The 24211-nt window shown below is 45.8% G+C and overlaps 1 protein-coding gene across 2 annotated transcripts in view; it reads right to left on the reverse strand.

Moving 5' to 3' along the window:
* The window catches only part of LKAAEAR1 (LKAAEAR motif containing 1), a 537492-nt gene that overhangs the window by 221596 nt on the left and 291685 nt on the right, over nt 1-24211 (reverse strand). Inside the window, exon 1 of one of the 2 annotated variants that reach the window (XM_068261879.1) lies at nt 22052-22095. The exons of the other annotated variant lie outside the window; for it this stretch is intronic. Coding sequence (XP_068117980.1) covers nt 22052-22080 — 29 coding nt within the window. The 5' untranslated portion in view covers nt 22081-22095. Of the gene's footprint in view, nt 1-22051; nt 22096-24211 lie in introns of those variants that run through there. 2 annotated transcript variants of the gene reach the window in all.

A 24211-nucleotide genomic window follows, 5' to 3' on the forward strand; every position in this document is an offset into this window, starting at 1 on the left:
ATGGTCAACCCGATCGTTTTTTTCTCCTTGATTTTTATTAAACACAACATTGGTAGTTTGTTGTTGGAGAACCCGCCTAGCTGGGTAGGTATCTTCCAGACTTGGTGTGAGCCTTTCCTTAGAGAATGGAAGAGCGGTGGCCCAGTGAAAAATCTGAGAGCACGTCATGGCTACCTTCCGACCTATGTCTTGCCTTGTTTGAAGAAACTGCAGCAGTGGGGATTGATGGTGGAGGACATCAGATCGGTCGACAGGAAAGTCTTGTCGGCTAGGTTGGTGGACTCTTACTTTCCTGACTCACTGGCTTTGAGGGATTGCCCAGGCACAATTATGGAGGAGGGCTTGCGTTTGTTGAATTCGCCGCGGGTTCCGAATAAATTGTGGGACATCGCCTGGCTTACCTTCCAGGGCAAACTTTACGTTGGAGGGAACATGAAGTGTCGGCAGGTGGCAGAGCGTGGTTGTCCTCGACAGGGGTGTGCTGTTGAGGAGACCATGGACCATTTCCTGATGTCATGCCCTTTCAACGTGGAGGTGTACAAACAGGTGGGGAGGGCTCTGAATATCCCGTTTCTGGCGCATCTCAGTTATGCTGAGTGGGCCTATGGAGCGTTCAATCAGCGCCAGGGTTATGATTTGAGCACTTTATACGTAGTCAGCTTAGTGGTTAGGAGACACTTATGGTTGGCACGGTGTGACTTAGCTATTAGACAGCGAGACTTGCCTGTCCAGGTGGTGGTGAGCACTATTCTCGGTGAGGTGAGGAATATTCGGTTCTTGGAGAGAAAGAAACTGGGGAGAGGAGCTTGGGTTCTGGCGTGGCAGAACATCAAGCCTCCTTAAACTGGCGGAGGTCTCTCCTGGGTGTTAGCTTGTCTGTCGCTTCTCTTGTACACCTCAGATTTTTTTTTCTTTGACATTTTTTTGAAGTCTGGCCGCAGACACAAGGGGAGTGTCCCTTTGTGCTCTTCTTTTTAGTTGTTGGTGTGGTTTTGTCCTGTGTTTGGGCTTCAATTTCTTTTCAGTCTTGTCTTGTGTAGTGTCTTCTAATCTTATGTACTTGCTTATTGGTCGGGCGTAAAAGTCCCGCGGTATGTATGTGGAATGTATGGTGTAATGTGGGTGTTGTCCTTCACTTTTTGGGTGGTGGTGTATGTTATATGTCTTTCTCTTTTCTTTTTTTTTGTCCTGTTTGTTTTGAATGATGTGATGTAGGTGTTGACTTGTGTCCTTTTGGGTGGTGGTTGGTGTTATGTGTTTTATTTTATTTTTTCTGTCTGGTTGTCCTGTTTGTCTGAATGTAGATGAGTGATGTCTCCTCAGCAGCTATACTTCTGGAGTATGGAGCAGTTTCTTGTTCACAAGTTATGTGCATAGCACAGTTTTGTTTGATTTGTATTTTCTTGGGTACATTGACAGAGTTTTTCTGTAATCATGGCGTTGTTTCAGTTGTATTATGGTGTGGGAAAGATTATTCCCTGATTATATTTGTTTCCTTACTTGTATTGCATACTTTTTATATTTATTTCATTGTATGCTGTATGATGGTATTTTGATTTACAGGCATACTTTTATCTTATTTATTATTCCTTGTATGCTTTAAGTTTGTTGATTAATAAAAAAAAAAGTCCCTGCACTGTACATTCTGTATGTTCCTGTTTCTTCCAGACAGACATCCACTGTGAACCGAATTCTTTCATTGTGATGATCCGGATGATTCGACTCACAAAAAAGATCCAGATCAAATGAACAAATTATTCATGATCTGGACAACACTACAGTCCCACCAGGAGTCACCACAGTGCAGTGAATATGAATTAGCCATGTGTCTAGTTACTGAGCATGTGCAAACAATCTAACGCAGCTCTATAGGGGTATAATGTACAGCATGCTTTCATTTAACGTGCATCGTTATACCCTAACGCAACATGTGCGCTGTGAAAAGCACATTGATTTTTTATTGCTGTGAGTTAGGCTGCGTTACTGGCTGCTGTAACGTAGGACTTTAACGTCCCACTGTGAAACCAGCCTCAAAGGACATTATCCCCGCACTTTGATTGGACCAATAGGCTGCCTGTCAAGTTTCCAGTCAAGTAAAAGGCAGCCTACTGGGTCAATCAAAGTGTGGAGATGATGTCCTTTAACCACTTCCCGACCACCTAACGCACAGGGGCGGCCGGGAAGTGGAGCCCGCAAGGACCAGCTCACCCACAGAGGCGGCGGTCCTTTTAGGGGCATGGGCGGAGCGATCGCGTCATCCGTGACGCGATCCTCCGCCGGCGCCTGACTCTGCTCACCCGCCGCAACATCCTGCCGGCCATACGGAAGCGCCGGCGGGATGTTAACCCCACGATCGCTGCACGGAAAGTGTATAATACACTTTGTAATGTTTACAAAGTGTATTATACAGGCTGCCTCCTGCCCTGGTGGTCCCAGTGTCCGAGGGACCACCAGGGCAGGCTGCAGCCACCCTAGTCTGCACCCAAGCACACTGATCTCCCCCCCCTGCCCCCTGATCGCCCGCAGCAGATGCTTATACCCCTTAACAGTCATTTTGAGACATTTGGTTTCCAGACTACTCACGGTTTTGGGCCCGAAAAATGCCAGGGCGGTATAGGAACCCCACAAGTGACCCCATTTTAGAAAAAAGACACCCCAAGGTATTCTGTTAGGTGTATGACGAGTTCATAGAAGATTTTATTTTTTGTCAAAAGTTAGCGGAAATTGATTTTTATTGTTTTTTTTTCACAAAGTGTCATTTTTCACTAACTTGTGACAAAAAATAAAATCTTCTATGAACTCGCCATACACCTAACGGAATACCTTGGGGTGTCTTCTTTCTAAAATGGGGTCACTTGTGGGGTTCCTATACTGCCCTGGCATTTTAGGGGCCCTAAACCGTGAGGAGTAGTCTAGAAAACAAATACCTCAAAATGACCTGTGAATAGGACGTTGGGCCCCTTAGCGCACCTAGGCTGCAAAAAAGTGTCACCCATGTGGTACCGTCGTACTCAGGAGAAGTAGTATAATGTGTTTTGGGGTGTATTTTTACACATACCCATGCTGGGTGGGAGAAATCTCTCTGTAAATGGACAATTGTGTGTAAAAAAAAATCAAACAATTGTCATTTACAGAGATATTTCTCCCATCCAGCATGGGTATGTGTAAAAATACACCCCAAAACACATTATACTACTTCTCCTGAGTACGGCAATACCACATGTGTGGCACTTTTTTCTAGCCTAGGTGCGCTAAGGGGCCCAACGTCCTTTGAGTACCTTTAGGATTTCACAGATCATTTTCATGAATTTAGTTTCTAGACTACTCCTCATGCTTTAGGGCCCCTAAAATGCCAGGGCGGTATAGAAACCCCACAAATGACCCCATTTTAGAAAGAAGACACCCCAAGGTATTCCGTTAGGAGTACGGTGAGTTCATAGAAGATTTTATTTTTTGTCACAAGTTAGCGGAAAATGACACTTTGTGAAAAAAAAAAACAATTAAAATCCATTTCCGCTAACTTGTGACAAAAAAATAAAAACTTCTATGAACTCACCATACTCCTAACGGAATACCTTGGGGTGTCTTCTTTCTAAAATGGGGTCATTAGTGGGGTTCCTATACTGCCCTGGCATTTTAGGGGCCCTAAACCGTGAGGAGTAGTCTTGAAACAAAAATGACCTGTGAAATCCTAAAGGTACTCATTGGACTTTGGGCCCTTTAGCGCAGTTAGGGTGCAAAAAAGTGCCACACATGTGGTACCGCCGTACTCAGGATAAGTAGTATAATGTGTTTTGGGGTGTATTTTTACACATACCCATGCTGGGTGGGAGAAATACCTCTGTAAATGACAATCTTTTGATTTTTTTTACACACAATTGTCCATTTACAGAGTTATTTCTCCCACCCAGCATGGGTATGTGTAAAAATACACCCCAAAACACATTGTACTACTTCTCCCGAGTATGGCGATACCACATGTGTGGCACTTTTTTGCCCCCTAACTGCGCTAAGGGGCCCAAAGTCCAATGAGTACCTTTAGGATTTCACAGGTCATTTTGAGCAATTTTGTTTCAAGACTACTCCTCACGGTTTAGGGCCCCTAAAATGCCAGGACAGTATAGGAACCCCACAAATGACTCCATTTTAGAAAGAAGACACCCCAAGGTATTCTGTTAGTAGTATGGTGAGTTCATAGAAGATTTTATTTTTTGTCACAAGTTAGCGGAAATTGATTTTTATTGTATTTTTTCACAAAGTGTCATTTTCCGCTAACTTGTGGTATCGCACATGTGGTATCGCAGTACTCAGGAGAAGTAGTATAATGTGTTTTGGGGTGTATTTTTACACATACCCATGCTGAGTGGGAGAAAGATCTCTGTAAATGGACAATTGTGTGTAAAAAAAGTTAAAAAATTGTCATTTACAGAGATATTTCTCCCACCCAGCATCGGTATGTGTAAAAATACACCCCAAAACACATTATACTACTTCTACTGAGTACGGCAATACCATATGTGTGGCACTTTTTTGCAGCCTAACTGCGCTAAGGGGCCCAAAGTCCAATGAGCACCTTTAGGCTTCACAGGGGTGCTTACAAATTAGCACCCCCCAAAATGCCAGGACAGTAAACACACCCTACAAATGACCCCATTTTGGAAAGTAGACACTTCAAGGTATTCAGAGAGGGGCATGGTGAGTCCGTGGCAGATTTCATTTTTTTTTGTCGCAAGTTAGAAGAAATGGCAACTTTTTTTTTTTTGTCACAAAGTGTCATTTTCCGCTTACTTGTGACAAAAAACAATATCTTCTATGAACTCACTATGCCTCTCAGTGAATACTTTGGTATGTCTTCTTTCCAAAATTGGGTAATTTGGGGGGTATTTATACTATCCTGGAATTCTAGCCCCTCATGAAACATGACAGGGGGTCAGAAAAGTCATAGATGCTTGAAAATGGGAAAATTCACTTTTTGCACCTTAGTTTGTAAACGCTATAACTTTTACCCAAACCAATAAATATACACTGAATGTTTTTTTTTTAAAATCAAAAACATGTTTGTCCACATTTTCCGCGCTGCATGTATACAGAAATTTTACTTTATTTGAAAAATGTCAGCACAGAAAGTTAAAAAAATCATTTTTTGCCAAAATGTCTTTTTTGATGAATATAATAAAAAGTAAAAATCGCAGCAGCAATCAAATAGCACCAAAAGAAAGCTTTATTAGTGACAGGAAAAGGAGCCAAAGTTCATTTAGGTGGTGTCATGATCGCTGCTGCAGCCGGTATTGCTGGAAGTAGTAGTGCTGCAGCTCAGGCAGTTCTGATCTCTTTCCATGCAAGCTGCATAGCTTTGTCTGCCTTTCCCTGCTGTCAGCTTGTGACTGATTATCATTCACCTGTGTGGGAATCTGCATGTCTGCTCCCATTGGATGACCTCAGTATAAAGATCTGCTTCCTGCAGGACTCCTCGGGTTTTCATAGCTTCAGTTTAAGCCTGTCTTGCTGTCGCTTCAGCCCCTGATCGTGTTTCTTGTTCTAAAGATACTTTGCTGGTCTTTGCATCATATATTGGTTCATTGCCAATATATATGCATACCAGCACGTTTATTATTTTCCTTGTATTCGTGTAACGTTGATACATCAGTGTCGCTGATATATACGTACACGAACTGTTTATATCCTGTGTTCAGTTAGTCAGTTTTCCAGCACGTTTTGGTAGTTTGCGCGTACCGTGATCACCCGTGCTGAGGTAGTTACCCTGCTCCTGGTTCTGTTTGTGGATTGCGTTCATCTCTGCGAAGAGATAACGAATCCTTCTGAATCCTGTTCTGTTACCGTTTGTGGATTGCGTTCATCTCTGCGAAGAGATAACGAATCCTTCTGAATCCTGTTTTGTTACCATTTGTGGATTGCGTTCATCTCTGCGAAGAGATAGCGAATCCTTCTGAGTCCTGTTCCCTGTATTGCTCCAGTCTAAGTCAGTGTTCCTGCTTATGTTATATATCGGTTCATTGCCGATATATACATATGTTAGTCAGACGTTACAAATAGTTTCATTGATAGCTGTAATTGTAATACGCTAGGAAAACATACTTATTGTATATTTGTCTGTGTTACGTTCATCTATCTTGATCCTGCTAATTCCTGACTATCCTGTCCTGTCTTTGTGAGGCACACCATCGCCGCTACGCTTTGGCTGCCTCATTCCAGTCTGTCTTGTTGTGGACGCTTGCTGTCACTAAGTAGCGGCTAGCTAGCAAGCGTTCATTTTGTCTACCTGTCCTGATCTCCTCAGTTCTGGTTTATGCGCTCAGCGCTACTTTGCGCTGAGACGTTATAGCGAAAGTATTGTTTGTGGCTGTCGGATCTGCACCGGCTCTGTGCGCCACAATCTCCTATTGGAGTCAGTCCTCCCCTCCACTATACTAGGGATAGCCTGTTTCCGTGTGCTAGTGTGTGTACCTCCTCCACGTCAGCTCATGCGTTGCATGCTGACTGTGGAGAATACACCACCAAGCCTCACAGGTGGTAGGTTGTATGAGCGAGCAATAAACCGTGAAAGCTGCAGTGGTCTGAATGGAAAAAAAATGCCTGGTCCTTAAGGGGGGTAAAGCCCACGGTCCTCAAGTGGTTAAAGTGATTGGACCCACAGGGGCTCAGGGCAGGACGAATATAGCTCTTGTCATTGCCAATTAGCAGGCATAAGTTTTGTCGCGCTCCCCATGCTACTCTGTTAAGGCGTGTTAACTCTGATAAGGTGTGCAAACTCTGATTGACAATTATGAGAGCTCCACAGCGCACATCTATTTGCCCCATAGGCGATAATAACAGCAGTTGAGTGAAATTTGGGCGTTTGTGGCAGCCAAGAAAATATTGGGCTGCCTGCTACGCAAACTGCAGCTACAAATAGTTACCATAGCGGGTGGCACTAGCACCCAAATTTCTCTTAAATGCAGATAATAACATGGGCGCTTTTGGTGCGCCCAAACTTCTGCAGCTCCCGATATGTATAGGGTTTGTGGCAGTTAGGGTTAGGCTTCGTTGGGGAGATAGGGTTAGAGATTGGTGGGGAGATCGGTTAGAAATCTGTGGGGGGTGGAGGTTAGGGTTAGGCATTGGGGAGGGGGGTCAGTTAGGCATCAGTGGGGGGTACTGTAACTGTAGGGTTAGGTATCGGTGGCTAGACCAGTAAGGGTTAGGCATTGATGAGGGGAGGGGGTTAGGCATGGGGTGGGGCGGTTAGGTATCAGTCGGTACATTGGTAAGGGTTACACATTGGTGGGACAGGGTTAGGGTTAGGCATCAGAGGAAGGGGGGGTGCCAGTTAAGCATCAGTGGGGGGATCGGTTATGGTTAGTTACTGGTGGGTAGATCGGTAAGGGTTGGGCAGCAGTGAGATGGGGAGGGGGTTGTCTGTAAGGCATAAGTGGGGGAATAATAAGGTTCGGTTAGGTATCGATGGGTAGATTGGTTAGTGTTGAGCATTGGTTGGAGGGGGTTAGGCATTGGTGGTGGGGTTTCATGTGAGAATAGGATTATGTTTAGCAATAGTAAAACATTGGTAGATGTCACCAATCAGCATTACCACTGCCTCTAAGTAGAATTTCGGTAACTTTGCTGATATTCTAATAGCGGCTATCTCCGCAGTCCGCATTTTCACGGTGGCCATTTTGCTTGTAAACATTAGGAAAAGGGGGGGGGGGGGGGTTGCTGGGCTGTTTGTTCTTTTGCAAATAGAAGCTGTGTTGCTTATAACACATCTTGTGACATTAGCCATCTGGCAGCGTACAGGATGGAGTGCTTCTTTAACTCTAACCAGACCTGGTCTTCCCCATCACACTCCAGTGAGCGGATGTACAGCTGTCTGGATTCACTGCTGCTAACAGAACAAACAGCACCTGTATAATGGAGAGCTAATGAGCTTACACACCACATACTGTTCTGTTTTACAGCCATAAGTAGCCTGGACAGATGTTTACCAGCAATAAACACTAGTGCGCTACGTACACACGCCAGTACCTCGGATCAGGGAGACCGGTACCTGAAACCCCAGACCTGCAGGGTACAATAAACTGTCAAACATCGCCTACACTGCATACAATAAATAAGGGCGCCTGAAAAAACGGCGCACGGTGAAGCTGAAATTGTAAAATATCATCTATAACATTGTTTTTTAGCTTCATCTTTATTCGAGTAAGAATAATAATTATGTTAAAATAACAGTATTTTAGCGTGGGGTGAAGCTGAAATTGCAAAATATTATCTATAACAATGAAAACAAATATTTACAGTCATAATGAGGATAGTAAAACCTTGGCAAACATTACCAATATTTTACTACAACTAAACCTAACCCTACTCTCACACAGAACCCTCTGATGCCTAATCTTACCCCCAGGTGGTGCCCAACCCTAAGACCATAGGACCATCTCTGGTGGTTCCTAACCCTAATAGCTCCCTGGTGGTGATGCCTAACCTTAAAACCCCCTTCCTGGAACCTAACCCTAATCCCCCCCCTCCTTCCTGACGCCTTACCCTAAATGCCCTCTTCCTGACACCAAACCCCCCTCCGAACGCCTAACCCTACGACCCCCCCCCCCCCTTCCTGACGCCTAACTTTAAAGTCCCCTTTTCTGATGCCTAACCCTAAAACTCCCCTTCCTGATGCCTAATTCTAAAACCCACCTTTCTGACGCCCAACCCTAGAACCCCCTTTCCTGATGCCTAACCCTAACACCCCCCTTCCTGATGCCTAACCTTAAAACCCCCCTCTCTTACGCCTAACCCTAAAACCCCCTTCCTGATGCCTAATCTTAAACTCCCCTTCCGGACACCTAACCCTAATACCCCTTCCTGACGCCTAATCCTAAAACCCCCCTTCCTGACTCCTAACCCTAAAACCCCCCTTTCTGGCGCCTAACCCTAAAACCCCCTTCCTGACGTCTAACTCTAAAACCCCACTTCCTGATGCCTAACCCTAACAGCCCCCTTCCTGAAGCCTAAACCTAAAACCCCCCTCCCTGACACCTAACCCTTAAACCCCTTTCCTGATGCCAAACACCCCCTCCCCCTTCCTGACTCCTAACCCTAAAAGCCCTCTTCCTGACTCCTAACCCTAAATCCACTCTTTCTGACAACTAACCATAAAACTCCCTCCCTCTGCCGCAAATAACATAAAAAAAATAAATAAATAAATAAATAAAGATACATTTCGAAGACAACACATTTCAAAACGATAATTTACGAAATGATAATTCTCAAAACAAATTTCAAAATAATAATAAATTCAAAATGATTTCAAAATGATAATTTTCAGAACGATAATTCTAAAAATGAGAAATTCCGGTTGGACAGGCCCAACACCCACTATTAATCGGTCGCCCAGATTTCTGCTTTTGGTACCCAATAGCTGATATTTTGCATTAGCGCCTACGGGGGCCCCAATAGTCCATTAGCTGCAGGTGCCCAAATTTCCTGCTTCCCGGATACCCCCCATTTAAATACAGCTTAGTTCTTAAGAAAATACAATTAAAATAAAACGTCTGTTTCCCCGGAAGAGCTGTAAAAGTGAGAATCTCATGATGGGGGGGGGGGGGGGGGGGGGGGGGGGTGTTATCTTCTTAAGAAACGCATTTTTGCACATGTGCGCTATTATGCGTAATCTGTATTTCCTATTGGCAATCGCGGTATACTTTCGCATTCTCTGATTGGCCTAATACCTCCGAGACTTGTGATTGGCCTAAAATGTCCATGGTAATCCGATTTCTGAGGTACAAAACTGATTCTCTGATTGGCCCAAAACTTCTGAGTCTTGTGACTGCCCTAAATTCTCAAAAATCTATTAACCCTTCGCAAACTCGCATGCAAATGTTCAAACGATTGCATTCACAGATTCACTCATCCAGGCACCACTTTCATCCCTACAGCTAAGTTAAAAGCCGGGGTCTTAGTTCACAGAAGAATGCATTCTTATGCTTAGTCACCTATACTGCGCAGAAGTACCCAGGTAAACATAGGTGTCCTAACTCTGGCCCTGTAACATGCATAGTGCAGACATGCAAACACATTCATTGCATCAAACCTATCTAAGGATTAGGAGCACACATCCTGACGTCCTCTCCTGGGACAGACAGTGCATCTTACCAATCGCACAAGGGAGCTAACTTTATGTGTCCATGTGCACCATGCACATACACCAGCATAAGCTGTGTGCATGCTGACAAACACATACAGGGGAAGGAGGGAGGGCACTGAATTATACCCGAGCGACAGGGGTCAGTAACAAGAAAAAAATACATATATCCAGGCACATCGCCTCTAGTTAGGACATTAAATAAGGTATTAAGGAAAGGGAGGTGCTGAAGGGGGTGTGGCCAGAAAACAGCAAAAATCTATTAAAGAGTATCTGTATTGTTAAAATCACACAAAAGTAAACATACCAGTGCGTTAGGGGACATCTCCTATTACCCTCTGACACAATTTCGCCGCTCCTCGCTGCATTAAAAGTGGTTAAAAACAGTTTTAAAAAGTTTGTTTATAAACAAACAAAATGGCCACCAAAACAGGAAGTAGGTTGATGTACAGTATGTCCACACATAGAAAATACGCGTACGTTAAAAAGGGGCGCTGGGAAAAAAGGGCGTGGGGTTTTAAACGATAAGCATGGATAACGTTTAAAAATGTATTGTACTGTATTTCATTTAAAATTAATGTTTTATAAAGTTATAAATCATTAACTAATGTGCATTAAATCGGCAATTGTAAAAACGTTAATCTTTCGTTTAAATAGTGAAACGTATAATAACGTTTAAAAAAAAAATTAATAAGTAACCCTCCCTGTACCTACCCCCAACCCCTAGACCCCCCTGTTGATGCCTAAACCTAAGACCCCCCCTGTTGGTGCCTAAGTAACCCTCCCTGTACCTACCCCTAACCCCTAGACCCCCCTGTTAGTGCCTGAACCTAAGACCCTCCTGTTGGTGCCTAAACCTAAGACCCCCCTGTTGGTGCCTAAACCTAAGACCCCCTGTTGGTGCCTAAACCTAAGACCCCCCTGTTGGTGCCTAAACCTAAGACCTCCCTGTTGGTGCCTAAACCTAAGACCCCCCTGTTGGTGCCTAAACCTAAGACCTCCCTGTTGGTGCCTAAACCTAAGACCCCCCTGTTGGTGCCTAAACCTAAGACCCCCTGTGATAAGCATTAATAACGTTTCAAAAACATATTGTGCGGTTTATTTCGTTTAAAAATAATGTATAAAAAAAATGTACTGTTTTTGTTTAAAAATAATGTTTGAAAAAAATATTGTACTGTTTTTCGTTTAAAAATAATATTAAAAAATGTATAAATCATTAAATAATGTGTAATCATGAGAAGCAGTAATAAAACATTAAGTCTCCGGGCGCCGCTTTTAAAACGTTATTTTTCTCCGGCGCCCTTTTTTCCTATCGGGCGCCCATTAAACGATATTTATTATGGGAGTGAATGGCGGCGCCCGATTTGTCCACTAGCCTCCTGCGCCCTTTTTTACTGTTACCAGAAAATACATCCATACACAAGCAGGCTGTATACACCCTTCCTTTTGAATCTCAAGAGATCATTTGTGTGTTTCTTTCCCCCTGCAGTTCTCATGCACTGAAGTTTCAGGCTGCTTGTTTCTTCCTGCAAACAGCTTTGCCCTTGTCTGTAATTCTTCAGTATGTGAAAGCCCAGCCAGCTCAGAGGACGATTTATCCAGCTTGTAAAAGATAAGAGAGAAGAGAGAAGCTGCTCTAATCCTAAATAACTCACAGGCAGTGTGCATACAGGGGCCTGGAAGGGGGAGTTCATAGCAGAACCACAACACTTTTTGGCCACACCCCCTTCAGCACCTCCCTTTCCTTAATAACTTATTTAATGTCCTAACTAGTGGCGATGTGCCTGGATATACATGTACTTGCCCTAAAATCTCAGTAAAGCTCCATGAGCTAAACTCCTCCATGACCTAAACTCCTCAGTGACCAAACCTCCTCCACGAATGAACCTCCTGCATGATCTAATCTCCTCCATGACCTAACCTCCTCAATAACCTAACCTCCTCTACCACCTAAACTCTTAAACGACCTTATCTCCTCCATGAGTTAAGCTCCAACATGACCTATCCTCCTCCATGACCTAGCCTCCTCCACAACATAATCTCCTCCATGACATAACCTCCTCCATGACATAACCTCTTCCATGACCTAAACTCCTCCATGACCTAACCTTCTGCATGACCTAACCTCCTCCATGAGTTAACCTCCTTCATGACCTAGACTCCTGCATGATGTAACTTCCTCCCTGACCTAACCTCCTCCATGACCTAACGCTTTCCATTACCTAAACTCCTGCATTTGCCTAACCTTCTCCATGACCTAACCTCCTCCATGATTTAACCTCCTCCATGACCTAAGCTCCTCCATGATCTAAGCTCCTCCCCGACATAACCTCCTCCATGACCTAACACTCTCCATGCCCTAAACTCCTGCAGGACCTAACCTCCTCCACGACCTAACCTTCTCCATGACCTAACCCTCTCCATGACCTAAACTCCAGCATGACCTAACCTCCTCCATGACCTAACCTCTCTCCATGACCTAAACTCCTCCACGACCTAACCTCCTCCACGACCTAACCTCTCTCCATGAACTAGTCTTCTCCTAAACTCCTTCATGACCTAATCTCCTCTATCTCCACGATTTAACCGTCTCATGCCTAATTATTGCATCATTTTAAGGATTCTGATTTTGATATAAGCCCTGAAACGATTTCGCAGGAAGAATGTAACATTTCAGATCACATTCCCAGCAAGGCGGAGAGATGGAGCAGAACTGACAAATTCCCTTAATGAGGTTAAATACAGTCATTTTCACGTGTGACTGGAGGGTAAATAATCACAATATGACACATGTGCCCGCCGGCCGTTGTTAATGCTAATTGCCGGCGAGGCCATTAAGGCGTACGTTTAGCGCGTGTCCACAACAGATGTTTGGGTAAAACCGATTCTTTTGTCGGAAGCAATACAGAGTGTAATGACGAGTGGATGACAGGCAAGGCCCTAATAAAAGCTCTACGATGTCCTGGTACACGTCGTGCTCCGATAGAGTCTCCTGGAAAAGCTACTCCGTGTCCCCTCACCTTGTTGGAAAAGAGCTCCGTTAAAAGACAACTATTGCAAAACAATGTAAAACTTTAACATGTATACGTATAAAATGTACATTCTTGCAGAGTAAAATGCACTACACACAGGGCCGGACTTGTTCTTCTTACGACCAAAGGCCCATTATCACCAGCTGCCCCCAGACCGACAGCATTCTAACCCCCCCCCCACACACACACACATGACAGGCATTACATTGTAAACTCCTCTGAGGACAGTTACTGAGGTGATGGGAGGGATTATATTATAAACTCCTCTGAGGACAGTTAGTGACATGGTGGCAGGGATTAGATTGTAAACTCCATTGAGGACAGTTACTAAAGGGATGGTAGGGATTACATTATAAACTCCGCTGAGGACAATTAGTGACATGATGGCAGGGATTAGATTGTACACTCCACTGAGGACAGTTACTGAAGTGATGGTAGGGATTACATTATAAACTCCGCTGAGGACAGTTAGTGACATGATGGCAGGGATTAGATTGTAGCTTCCTCTGAGGACAGTTAGTGAAATGATGGCAGGATTTACATTATAAGCTCCTCTGAGGACAGTTACAGAACTGATGGCAGGGATTAAATTATAAAATCCTCTGAGGACAGTAAGGGACATGATGGCAGGTATTAGATTGTAGGCTCTACTGAGGACAATAAGTGACATGATGGCAGGGATTAGATTGTAGGCTCTTCTGAGGACAGTTAGTAACATGATGGCAGGGATTACATTATAAACTCCTCTGAGGACAGTCAGTGAAGTGATGGCAGGGTTTACATTGTAAGCTCCTCTGAGGACAGTTAGTGACATGAAGGCAGGGATTTGATTGTAAGCTCCTTGGCAAGCAGCACATTCAGTGAGTGATAGGCAGCTCAGACATCACTAAGTGCCCGTTCACTGCCCCTTCATCCCCTGAGTGGCAGTTCTGGCTGTTGATAGCCGCCCACTGCTATGTGCAAATGCTCCCCCCCCCTCCCCCCCCCATGGATCCAGATATATGTGCCGCAGTATAGGTTAGCCAGGTCTAGTTGCACTCAGTATAGGAAACCAGCTATAGGTCCCCCCAGTATAGGTAGCCAGGCATAGGTGCGCCAGTATAATTGACCCCAGTATAGGTTAGCCAGGTAGGTGCCTCCAGTATAGGTAGCCAGTATAGTTGCCCCCAGTATATGTTAGATAGGCAGGTGCCCCCAGTATAGGTTAGATAGGTAGGTGCCCCCAGTACAGGTTAGCTAGGTGGGTGTCTCCAATATAAGTAGCCAGAATAGTTGCCCCCAGCATAGGTTAGATAGGTAAGTGCCCCCAGCATAGGTTAGATAGGTAAGTGCCCCCAGCATAGGTTAGATAGGTAGCTGCCCCCAGTATAGGTTAGATGGGTAGGTGCTCCCAGTATAAGTTGGATAGGTAGCTGCTCACAGTATAGGCTGAATAGGTAGGAGCCCCCAGTACAGGTTAGGTAGGTAGGTGCCCCCAGTATAGGTTAGATAGGTAGGTGCCCCCAGTATAGGCTAGATAGGTAGGTGCCCCCAGTACAGGCTAGCTAGGTGGGTGTCTCCAATATAAGTAGCCAGAATAGTTGCCCCCAGCATAGGTTAGATAGGTAGGTGCCCCCAGCATAGGTTAGATAGGTAGCTGCCCTTAGTATAGGTTACATGGGTAGGTGTTCCCAGTATAAGTTGGATAGGTAGCTGCTCCCAGTATAGGCTGGATAGGTAGGAGCCCCCAGTACAGATTAGATAAGTAGGTGCCCCCAGTATAGGTTAGATAGGTAGGTTCCCCCAGTATAGGCTAGATAGGTAGGTGCCCCCGGTATAGGCTAGATAGGTAGATGCCCCCAGTACAGGTTAAATAGGTAAGCGCCCCCCAGTATAGGCTAAAGAGGTGGAAGCCCCCAGTACAGGTTAGATAGGTAGCTGCCCCCAGTATATATTTATATATTAGATAGGTAGGTACTCACAATATATGTGCAATAGGTAGGTGCCCCCCCCCCACAATGGAGGGGGAAGTCAGCTGCAGGGAGGGCGACTCGACCTCTCCCTCCCTTCCCATCCTGAGCCGCCCCCTATGCTCCCCCCTCCGCGGGAGACTGCAGAATGAGCGCAGGGAAGCGTTGTATGGAGCAGCAACTCACCTCCCTGCCTTCCAATCGACGATCATTTGCCGCTGGTGTCCTGCTCTGCATAGCCACTGATACACACTTTACTTCCTGCTAAACAGGAAGTATAGTGTGTATACATGGCTATACAGAGCAGGAGACCAGCGGCAAGTGATCGGCGACTGGAACACAGGGAGGTGAGTTGCTGCTCTATACAACGCTTCCTTGTGCTCACTCTGCAGTCTGCAGCGGAGGGCGGCCTGGGAGAGGAAGGGAAGGAGAGGTCGGGCCACCCTCCCAGCGGCTCCGGCTCTCCCTCCATCACGGCGCCCCCCCCCCCCTTTCTCAGCGCTCAGTGCGGCCGCACCGCCCTAGGAACGGGCCTGTGCCCGCCCTTTGCTTTCCTGGTGCCCTAAGCCATGCAGCAGAAAAATTGTGACACATCTGAGTATCTATAGTGGGCCCATCTGGCTGTTTAAAAAGGGGCACCTCTAGATATCTAAAGGGGGGCACATTTGGCTATTTAAAGAGGGGCAACTGATCGCGTAATTCTAAGGCCTTGTTTCCATCTGTCCGCTTCTGTCCACTTTTCAGCAACATGTATCAATCTGTAACATTGATGTGCTGATAAAAAGCGGATGGAAACAAGGCCTAACTCGTAGCCTGCAGGCTTTGTATTGAAGTGGACCGAAGCTCTTGCACAGGACAAATGGAAAACAAAGAGTAATGCACCCTGTATGTATTTAGAGAGTATTTAGCCTGTCTAATCCCCCGTCATCCGTGACTAATCACAATTCTGATCTTGATCATACTCATGATTTTGCATGTAATCTTGATATTGTGTAATTTTCAGGTGAAATTACGTTAGCTGAATTCAGAAAAAGTATTTTGAACCTATTTTCACATAGGTGAGTATATGTGCGAAAATGTATGGGCATTGCACGCAAAAATTAATTTTTCCCCAAATGCATTGAAGTTAATGATGAAATTACGAGGAGATACAAAATGATGCATTCTAATTATGATGACGTGCAATTAATTTCACAATAGTTTTTAGATTTACATCACGATATTTGTGTGAATTTGGCAGCAAAGTGACTGCTATGTGAAATCCGACCACATCACTATATTGGCCAAATCAAGGTAAGTTTTAGCCTGCGAGCATGCTTCTCTGTGCATTTCTGCCTTTTTGTTTGCGTTTGCGATTGCATTTTTTCATGGGTTGACGTTTTGCGGGTTTTTGCCCTCGGTCGTTTTCACTTTATGCACATGAGCAATCTTCACCTCCCATTCATTAGCCTATAACTTTATCACTATTTATCACAATGAACTGATCTATATCTTGGTTTTTGTCACCACCAATTTGGCTTTCTTTGGGTGGTACATTTTGCTAAGAGCTACCTTACTGTAAATGCATTTTAACAGTAAGAACAAGAAAAAAACTGAAAAATTCATTATTTCTCAGTTTTCGGCCATTATAGTTTTAAAATAATACATGCCTCCATAATTAAAACCCATGTATTGTATTTGCCCATTTGTCCTGGTTATTTCACAGTTTAAATTATGTCCCTATTACAATGTATGGCGACAATATTTTATTTGGAAATAAAAAAGCATTTTTTTCTATTTTGCATCCATCACTATTTACAAGCTTATGAAAAAAAAAGAGAAATATTTCATCTTTACATAGATATTTAAAAAGTTTAGACCCTTAGGTAAATATTTGTGTGTTTTTTTATTGTAATGTTTTTTTTTTTATTGATAAACATTTTATGTGGGTATTTTTGGGAGGGTGGGATGTAAATAGTATTTGAGTTGGGGAAATATTTGTGTATTTAAAATTTTTTTTACTTTTAGTTGTAGTTTTACTTTTTGGCCACAATATGGCAACCTTGAGTTTGTTTACATGACGTCACTCTAAGCGTAACATGTACACTTAGAGGGACATAGGAGTCAGAAAAAGCGAAGCTTCCGAGAGAAGCTGTCGCTTTTTCTGCAGGGGAGAGGAATCAGTGATCGGGCACCATGGCCCGAATCATTGATTCCTGGGCTAACGATCTGCAGCCGGGAGCACGCGTGCACGGCCACGGGAGCGCACGTCCTCCTTGACGTAGAACTACGTCAAGGAGGACAAAGTGGTTAAACAATCTCCCTTTTTCAATGAAGACAAATACAGTATCATATTTATTTTGTAAAAAATACATGATAGCTGCCATTTGCAATGCAGCCCAAAGACTTTCAAGACACAGACACATTTACATTGTACTTTTCTCCTAGCAGCATGGGCGCAGCAATCACCCCTGTGACTCCTGCCATTGCAGGGGGGCCTAGAGGCTTTGAGGGCCTCTCCTCCCTCCTCTTCCCAACCGCAAGTGCTGCCAATTAGCAAACAAAACATTGCAAGTGTAATTTTTTTTTCTGTTTCCAGATGCTGCTTCACAGCAGAAAACTCTCTGCTGCCATTCGCTGGCTCCCAATCACATTACCCAAATGGGGTTCAAGGACCAAGGGGGCCCCATACTATCATTTTGCATAGGGGGGGGGCCTAATAAGTCTAGTTACGCCTCTGCCTGGCAGAGTCAAAGCTGCAGCCACTAGGGTGCACTAAGTAGGCAGTAGCAGTGTTAGGGAGTCTTGCCCAAGGACTCTGTACTTAATAGGTGTAGGCTTACTGAATAGGAAGAGCTGAGATTTGAACCCAGGTGTCCTGTGTCAGAGGCAGAGCCCTTACCATTACCCTATCCAACCACTGCTGGATTACAAGTGCATTTCCCGCATCTGTGGGAAACGTACAGGAGTCAAACAAATGCGCTCCCAGCCTTAAGCTGGCCATATACTAGGCCGATTCCCCGCCAATCGACAGCAGATTCAATCACTGGGATCGAATCTGCCGTCACATCGTTCCCGCTACACGCTAAATTTCGATCTATCCCGTCCGATCCCGTCGATCGCTCCGTGCGGAAAATTACCGTCGATCGCCCGTGGGTAGGGAGCGCGTCGTTAGCGGCGTTCGAGTGCCCGACGACTGACGCAATAGAACCCGCATACATTACCTGCTCCGCCGGCTTGACTACCTCCGGTCACCGCTGCTCCGTCTCCGCTCTGGTCTGGTCTCAGGGTCCGGCATGCTTCACTTCCTCCTGCCCGGCAGGAAGTTTAAACAGTAGAGGGCGCTCTACTGTTTAAACCTCCTGCCGGGCAGGAAGAAGTGAAGCATGCTGGAGACCAGACCAGACCAGCGCGGAGACAAAGCAGCGGTGACCGGGGGCAGTCGCGCCGGCGGAGCAGGTAATGTATGCGGGGGGGGGGGGGGAGCGGCGTTAGCACCACCAACCACAGTTTGTGAACGGTTTCAGGCTGAAATCAGTTCACAATCTGTTTGCAGTAAAGGTAGCCATATGAATCCTCTCTGATCAGATTCGATCAGAGAGGGATCTATCTGTTGGTCGAATCTGATGGCAAATCGACCAGTGTCTGGCTACCTTTAGTTTCTGTAAACGGCTTCAGCCATTAAAGAGGAACTGAAGTGAAAAAATAACATGATGAATAAAATGGCTTATTTTTTATTTTACAATGTTAATTTTTAGATTATTTAGTTCGTGTTTGCCCATTGTCAAAACTCTCCTCTCCCTGATTTACATTATGCTGGTGGTGGCATCTTTAGTTCTGCTAGGTGATCTGTCCAGCATGTTCGTTACTGAGAGTTCTATGCACATAGGGAGATGCTGCTTGCTTGGCAGTTGGAAAAAGCTGTTCTTTCCCACAAAGCAACGAGGTTCACAGGCAGGAAGTGTCAGGACCATGGTCATGATATCACACTGTGGGGAAGGTTACCACAATATCAGCCATACAGACCTCCCTGGTGATCTATCTGAGAAAAGGTAAAGATTTCTCATGGGAAAGGGGGTATCAGCTACTGATGGGGATTAAGTTCAATCCTTGGTTAAATGTCCTCTTTAAAGTTTTGGGTATAAATATTTGGTTGTCATTTCCCAGGAGGTTACTGCGTACGCTTATAATTCTTTTTAGATTTTTTTTTTATTTTCATTCATAGGCGCATTCACACGTCTCAATCCTTGCTGGGCAATCTGTCTTATCCATCACTGATTGTTCTTAGAGAGGCTCACGGTCTATTGTCACAACTTGCAGCACGCGGCCTGTGACGCTCCAGGCTGTGATCGGGTTAAATGCAGTGCCGCCTGGTCATATTTACTTTTCAGCAGCCTATATCGTTAGTGTCACTAAAGTGCAGCAACCCATGAAATGCGTAGCCTGAGTACAACGTGTAAAAACGAGTTAATCGCTCTTCCATTACGGGGAAAGGCAGCCGTCCGCGTCCCCCTCTCCCCCGCGAGCTCCCTGCAGCCGTTTACTCGCCCTGCCAGCGTCCGTCCGCGTTCTAACATGACAAGTAGACAGGAAAACAATATTTTGCCTTCCGGAGAAGAGAGCCTTTATTGGGCGATACGGAGAGAGGCGTAATGGCAGGCGGCGCGGGGGGCGCGCAGTGAAGTGGTGCTTCATGGTGTAGTACAATCACCGCCGACATCACAGTGAGAGCAAACACTTGTGCTGAATCGGGATTGCACTGTCGGATTAAGTGTAATTTGTTTATAATGGCTTCATTTGTCTGAGCCATAGCGTCCCAGAGATATTCAGAAATCTTTCTGCTGCAAATTACGCTGAGCGCTGTCCAAAGTAAAAAATATACTATTGTTATTGATGTTATCATTGGCGAGGATTCAGGGGTGCCAGGACCCAAGGCAGAGTTTTCGGCAGCATTGCATTTCATCACTGGGAGGGAGGAGTCGGCCCAAGATACAATGTGTGAAAGCGTAATTGTCAACTAGATAAAACATAAAACATTGGCTTGTCTCTGATAATAAGGGGGTAGCCCAAATAAAATTATACATTTTAATAGAAACCAGACAATTGAATGATAACACGTTTTGCAGATCGCAGTCCACTTCCTCTGATCAAATAATAAAAATGGTTTTTAAAGGGAAGGTTCAGGCAGTGCTTAAAAAAAATAAATATCCAAATCCACTTACCTGGGGCTTCCTCCAGCCCGTGGCAGCCAGGCTCTGCCTTCGGCACCACTCTGCAGGCTCCCGGTGGTCTCCGTTGGCGAGCCCGACCTGGCCAGGCCAGCTGCCAGGTCGGGCTTCTTCTGCGTTCCACAATACGTGTCATTGGTGCGCGCTGACATCATCCGACGTCCTCCGGGCTGTACTGCGCAGGCGCAGAACTACTGAGCCACCAGGAGCCTGCGGAGCGGCGCCGAGGACACAGCCTGGCTGCCACGGGCTGGAGGAAGCCCCAGGTAAGTGGATTTGTATATTAATTTTTTTTAAGCACTGCCTGAACCTGCCCTTTAATGCTAGCATTTTGCAAGCAAGGAGTGCCCCCTTTTTATTAGAGGTAAGCCAATTTTTTATGTTTTATCCAGTCGACATTCCCACTTCCACACAGTGGGCTTGATTCACTAAGACAAATAGCATGCCTTATCAAAGTTAACACACCTTATCAGAGTAGCATAGCAACCTTATGCCTGCTAATTGGCAATGAGGAGAGCTCCACTCGTCCTGCCCTGAGCCCCTGCGGGTTCGTAGCGCTCGCTATGCTACTCTGATAAGGCGTGTTAACTTTGATAAGGCTTGTTAACTTTGATAAGGCATGCTATTTGTCTTAGTGAATCAAGTTACATCTTGGGGCACCTCCTCCCTCCCAGTGATACCTGATACCAGCCTCCTCAGCATGGGTGCTGACCGTGTATGTTGGTTCCATGGAACCCTTACACTTTTTTTTTCCTTTTCCTGGAGTGCAACCCACATTGTTAAAGACCATAGAACCAAAGGACAGGCGTTCCTGACCAGCTGTTACACTGAGGTTGCCAGTCTTGCAACGTACCCTTGTGAGTATTCTGCACAGTGTTGTTGAGTGTCTCATACGCTCGACGTGCTACACTACACTATAGTGGCCTGAAGATTCGTCCTCTCCCACACACCCATTCCATCTAAAGCCACACCTCCCATTTCGTCTGAAGCCACACCTCTCATTTTGTCTAAAGCCACACCTCCCATTTTGTCTAAAGCCACACCTCCCATTCCATCTAAAGCCACACCTCCCATTCCATCTAAAGCCACACCTCCCTTCTAGAGGCTAACAAACCTGACAGACTATCATTCTTTATGGAGGCGTGGCTTGTTTCAGAATGGGACCAGGCAGCGGTATGTCGCAGAGGAGGAGATGGGGATCTACGATTGGCGCAGCAGAGATGTTTGGTTTTTCGCTTTGTTCTATTTTTACAAAACCCGTCAGAATTTAGAAGAGTGCACTTGTAGTTTGAATGGTAAGAAAATGAGAAATAACATCTTCGCAATCCTTGTTTCTCAGATTCTCTTTCATGTCATAAGAGCCCAACGTAGAAATCCCTGACTGCGAATCAGCACATCAAAGATGCAGTTAGGAGCGGCTCCCAGCCGTCTGCCACAATGGAAGGAAAACGCCGCCGGCGGAATGACAAAGAGCCGCCGCGATGAGTAACAACGTGTGCCAAGGTGCAGACAATGTACAGGGATTGATCGACAAGCTCAACCGCTCTGCCTCAATTATGCAACCGCCTCTTCAACAACTGCAACTTTATTTTTTCCTGAAGTACTCTAAGGCGAATGGGACTGAAAGAGGAACTTTATCGAAAGATAGAAGTAGAAGGAACAAAAATAAATCAAAACACTGAAAAGTGAGGAGCTAAAAAAATAAAAGATATATCAACAAATGATTACCGGAAGCACTTGTCCCGTAATTCGTTCATGTTTGATCCTCTGTGAGCCTGAAAAAAAAAAAAAGATGGACCAAATGGCATTCTCTTTCCTGGTGGTTTAGTGTCCATGCTTTCCAGTAGCTTCCCTGGTAGTGTAGTGTTGTGCTCTCCCCCTTATATAGGCCTAGTGGTCCCCCTAAACCAGGCATGGGCAAACTCGGCCCTCCAGCTGTTACGGAACTACAAGTCCCACAATGCATTTGCCTTTATGAGTCATGACTGTGGCTGTCAGATCCCTGCAATGCATTGTGGGACTTGTAGTTCCTTAACAGCTGGAGGGCCAAGTTTGCCCATGCCTGCCCTAAACCCATATGCCTTTCCTGGTGGTATAATGTCCAGTATATGGCTTCCCTGGTAGTCTAGTGCTTCCCAGATGTCCCCTATATGCGCCCCTCCCTTGTGTCCCAGGGGCCATCACCTTCTTCTGGGCCAGCCAATTAGAGTTGGAGAGTCTGGGGATGTGGGGAGAGGGGCTCAATTTAATTCCTCCCTCCCTCACCATGGGCCCACCTCCTGTATCCCCCTGTTGCAGAGTCTCACCTGTTCCCAGTGTCTCCATCTGTCTTGCCCAGCCAGTCGCACACTGCTTCCTGTTCTCCTGCATATTGTATGATTACACGACATGCAGAGATTGAGCAGGTAGAGAATGCCTGGCTGGTGCTGAAGAGGATAGGTGGAGACACTGGAAGCAGAGGAGACCCCCCCCCCACCCCACACACACACACACACACACTCCCCCATGTCCCGACACTCCCCAGCAGTAATTGGCTGGCCCTGGAGAAGAAGGCAGTCTGGGACACAAGGGGGGGGGGGGGGGGGGGGGAGGGAGTGCCATGGGACAAAGGACTATATCTCCCAAACTGGGGCAGTACCAGAAATATCAGGACAGTTGGAAGACATGCGGTGCTTTCACAAGTCTAGTCTGGATGTGCTCTCTATGGGGATCTGGGGGCCTCTGGGTCATCCAGACGACTCCAACTACTGAGGTAAGTCTATAAGGGCAAAGCGCTACAAAAGCGCCCAGGGTGAACCAGCCCTGACTCCGCTGGCTGCATGCTTGTTGCAAACAACTACATTTTTTGCACAGAAAAAAACTAGGGCCATACAATAGCACCACACGTGAAGTATGCAAGAGGTGATCATTTATATTACATGATACAGTTTGCCAATATATTTTATACAATAGTATTCATATGATATGCATGATGGCTTACCTTGTTTCCCCTATTATAACACATCCCCCGAAGCATGCTTGAAATATAAGACCTATCCCGAAAATAAGACTGGGACACTTTGTGCATGGGGAGGTGTGTGGTCTCTTACTGCACCTCCCTTGTGGTGGCGTCCCCCTCCGTTCCAAGTAATTTCTCCGGTGGTGGCGGCAGCATAGTATTCAAGCTGTGAGGGTGCCCTTTGACCCTCACGCTACACGCAGTACGCTAGGTCGGCTCTGCACTGGCGCTCCCCTCTTGTAATAATCATTGTGCGCCTGGGACCAGGGCCGACCTTAGGTTTCACAGCGCCCTGAGCGAAACCTGATTTTTGTGCCCCCCCTTCAGCCTCTTCATGCATGTGCGCGCGCGCGCACGCACGCACGCACGCACGCACGCACGCACGCACGCACGCACGCACGCACACACACACACACACACACACACACACACACACACACACACACACACACACACACTCTTCACCTTTTCTCCTGAGATATTTCCTAGGACAGTGGATCCCCAACCTTTTTGACGTCATAACACTAATATACTTAAAAATGAAGGCTAGAACCTTTCAGGAATATTAATAAAAACAATCAGTGGGACAGATAGCCGCCCCCTGTGCTGTGTCCTCCCCCCCCCCCCCCCCCCATTTCGAATGATAGCACAGCACCGACAATTTGCACCACGCGTTATAGCCGCAGTGTCCCCCCCCCAAAAAAAATGCCCTCAGACTCAGTAGAGGTAGGTAGCCAGGTATAGCTACCCCCAGTATAGGATCTCATGTGTAGGTGCCCTCAATATAGGTTGCCAAGCATAGGTGCCCCCAGTATAGGAAGTCAGCTTAAGGTCTCCTCCCCCCCATAGGTAGCCAGGCGTAGGTGCCTCCAGTATACCTCCAGTATAGG

This window comes from Hyperolius riggenbachi, chromosome 12, assembly GCF_040937935.1.
Source record: "Hyperolius riggenbachi isolate aHypRig1 chromosome 12, aHypRig1.pri, whole genome shotgun sequence".
In the NCBI taxonomy this organism is placed as follows: domain Eukaryota; kingdom Metazoa; phylum Chordata; class Amphibia; order Anura; family Hyperoliidae; genus Hyperolius; species Hyperolius riggenbachi.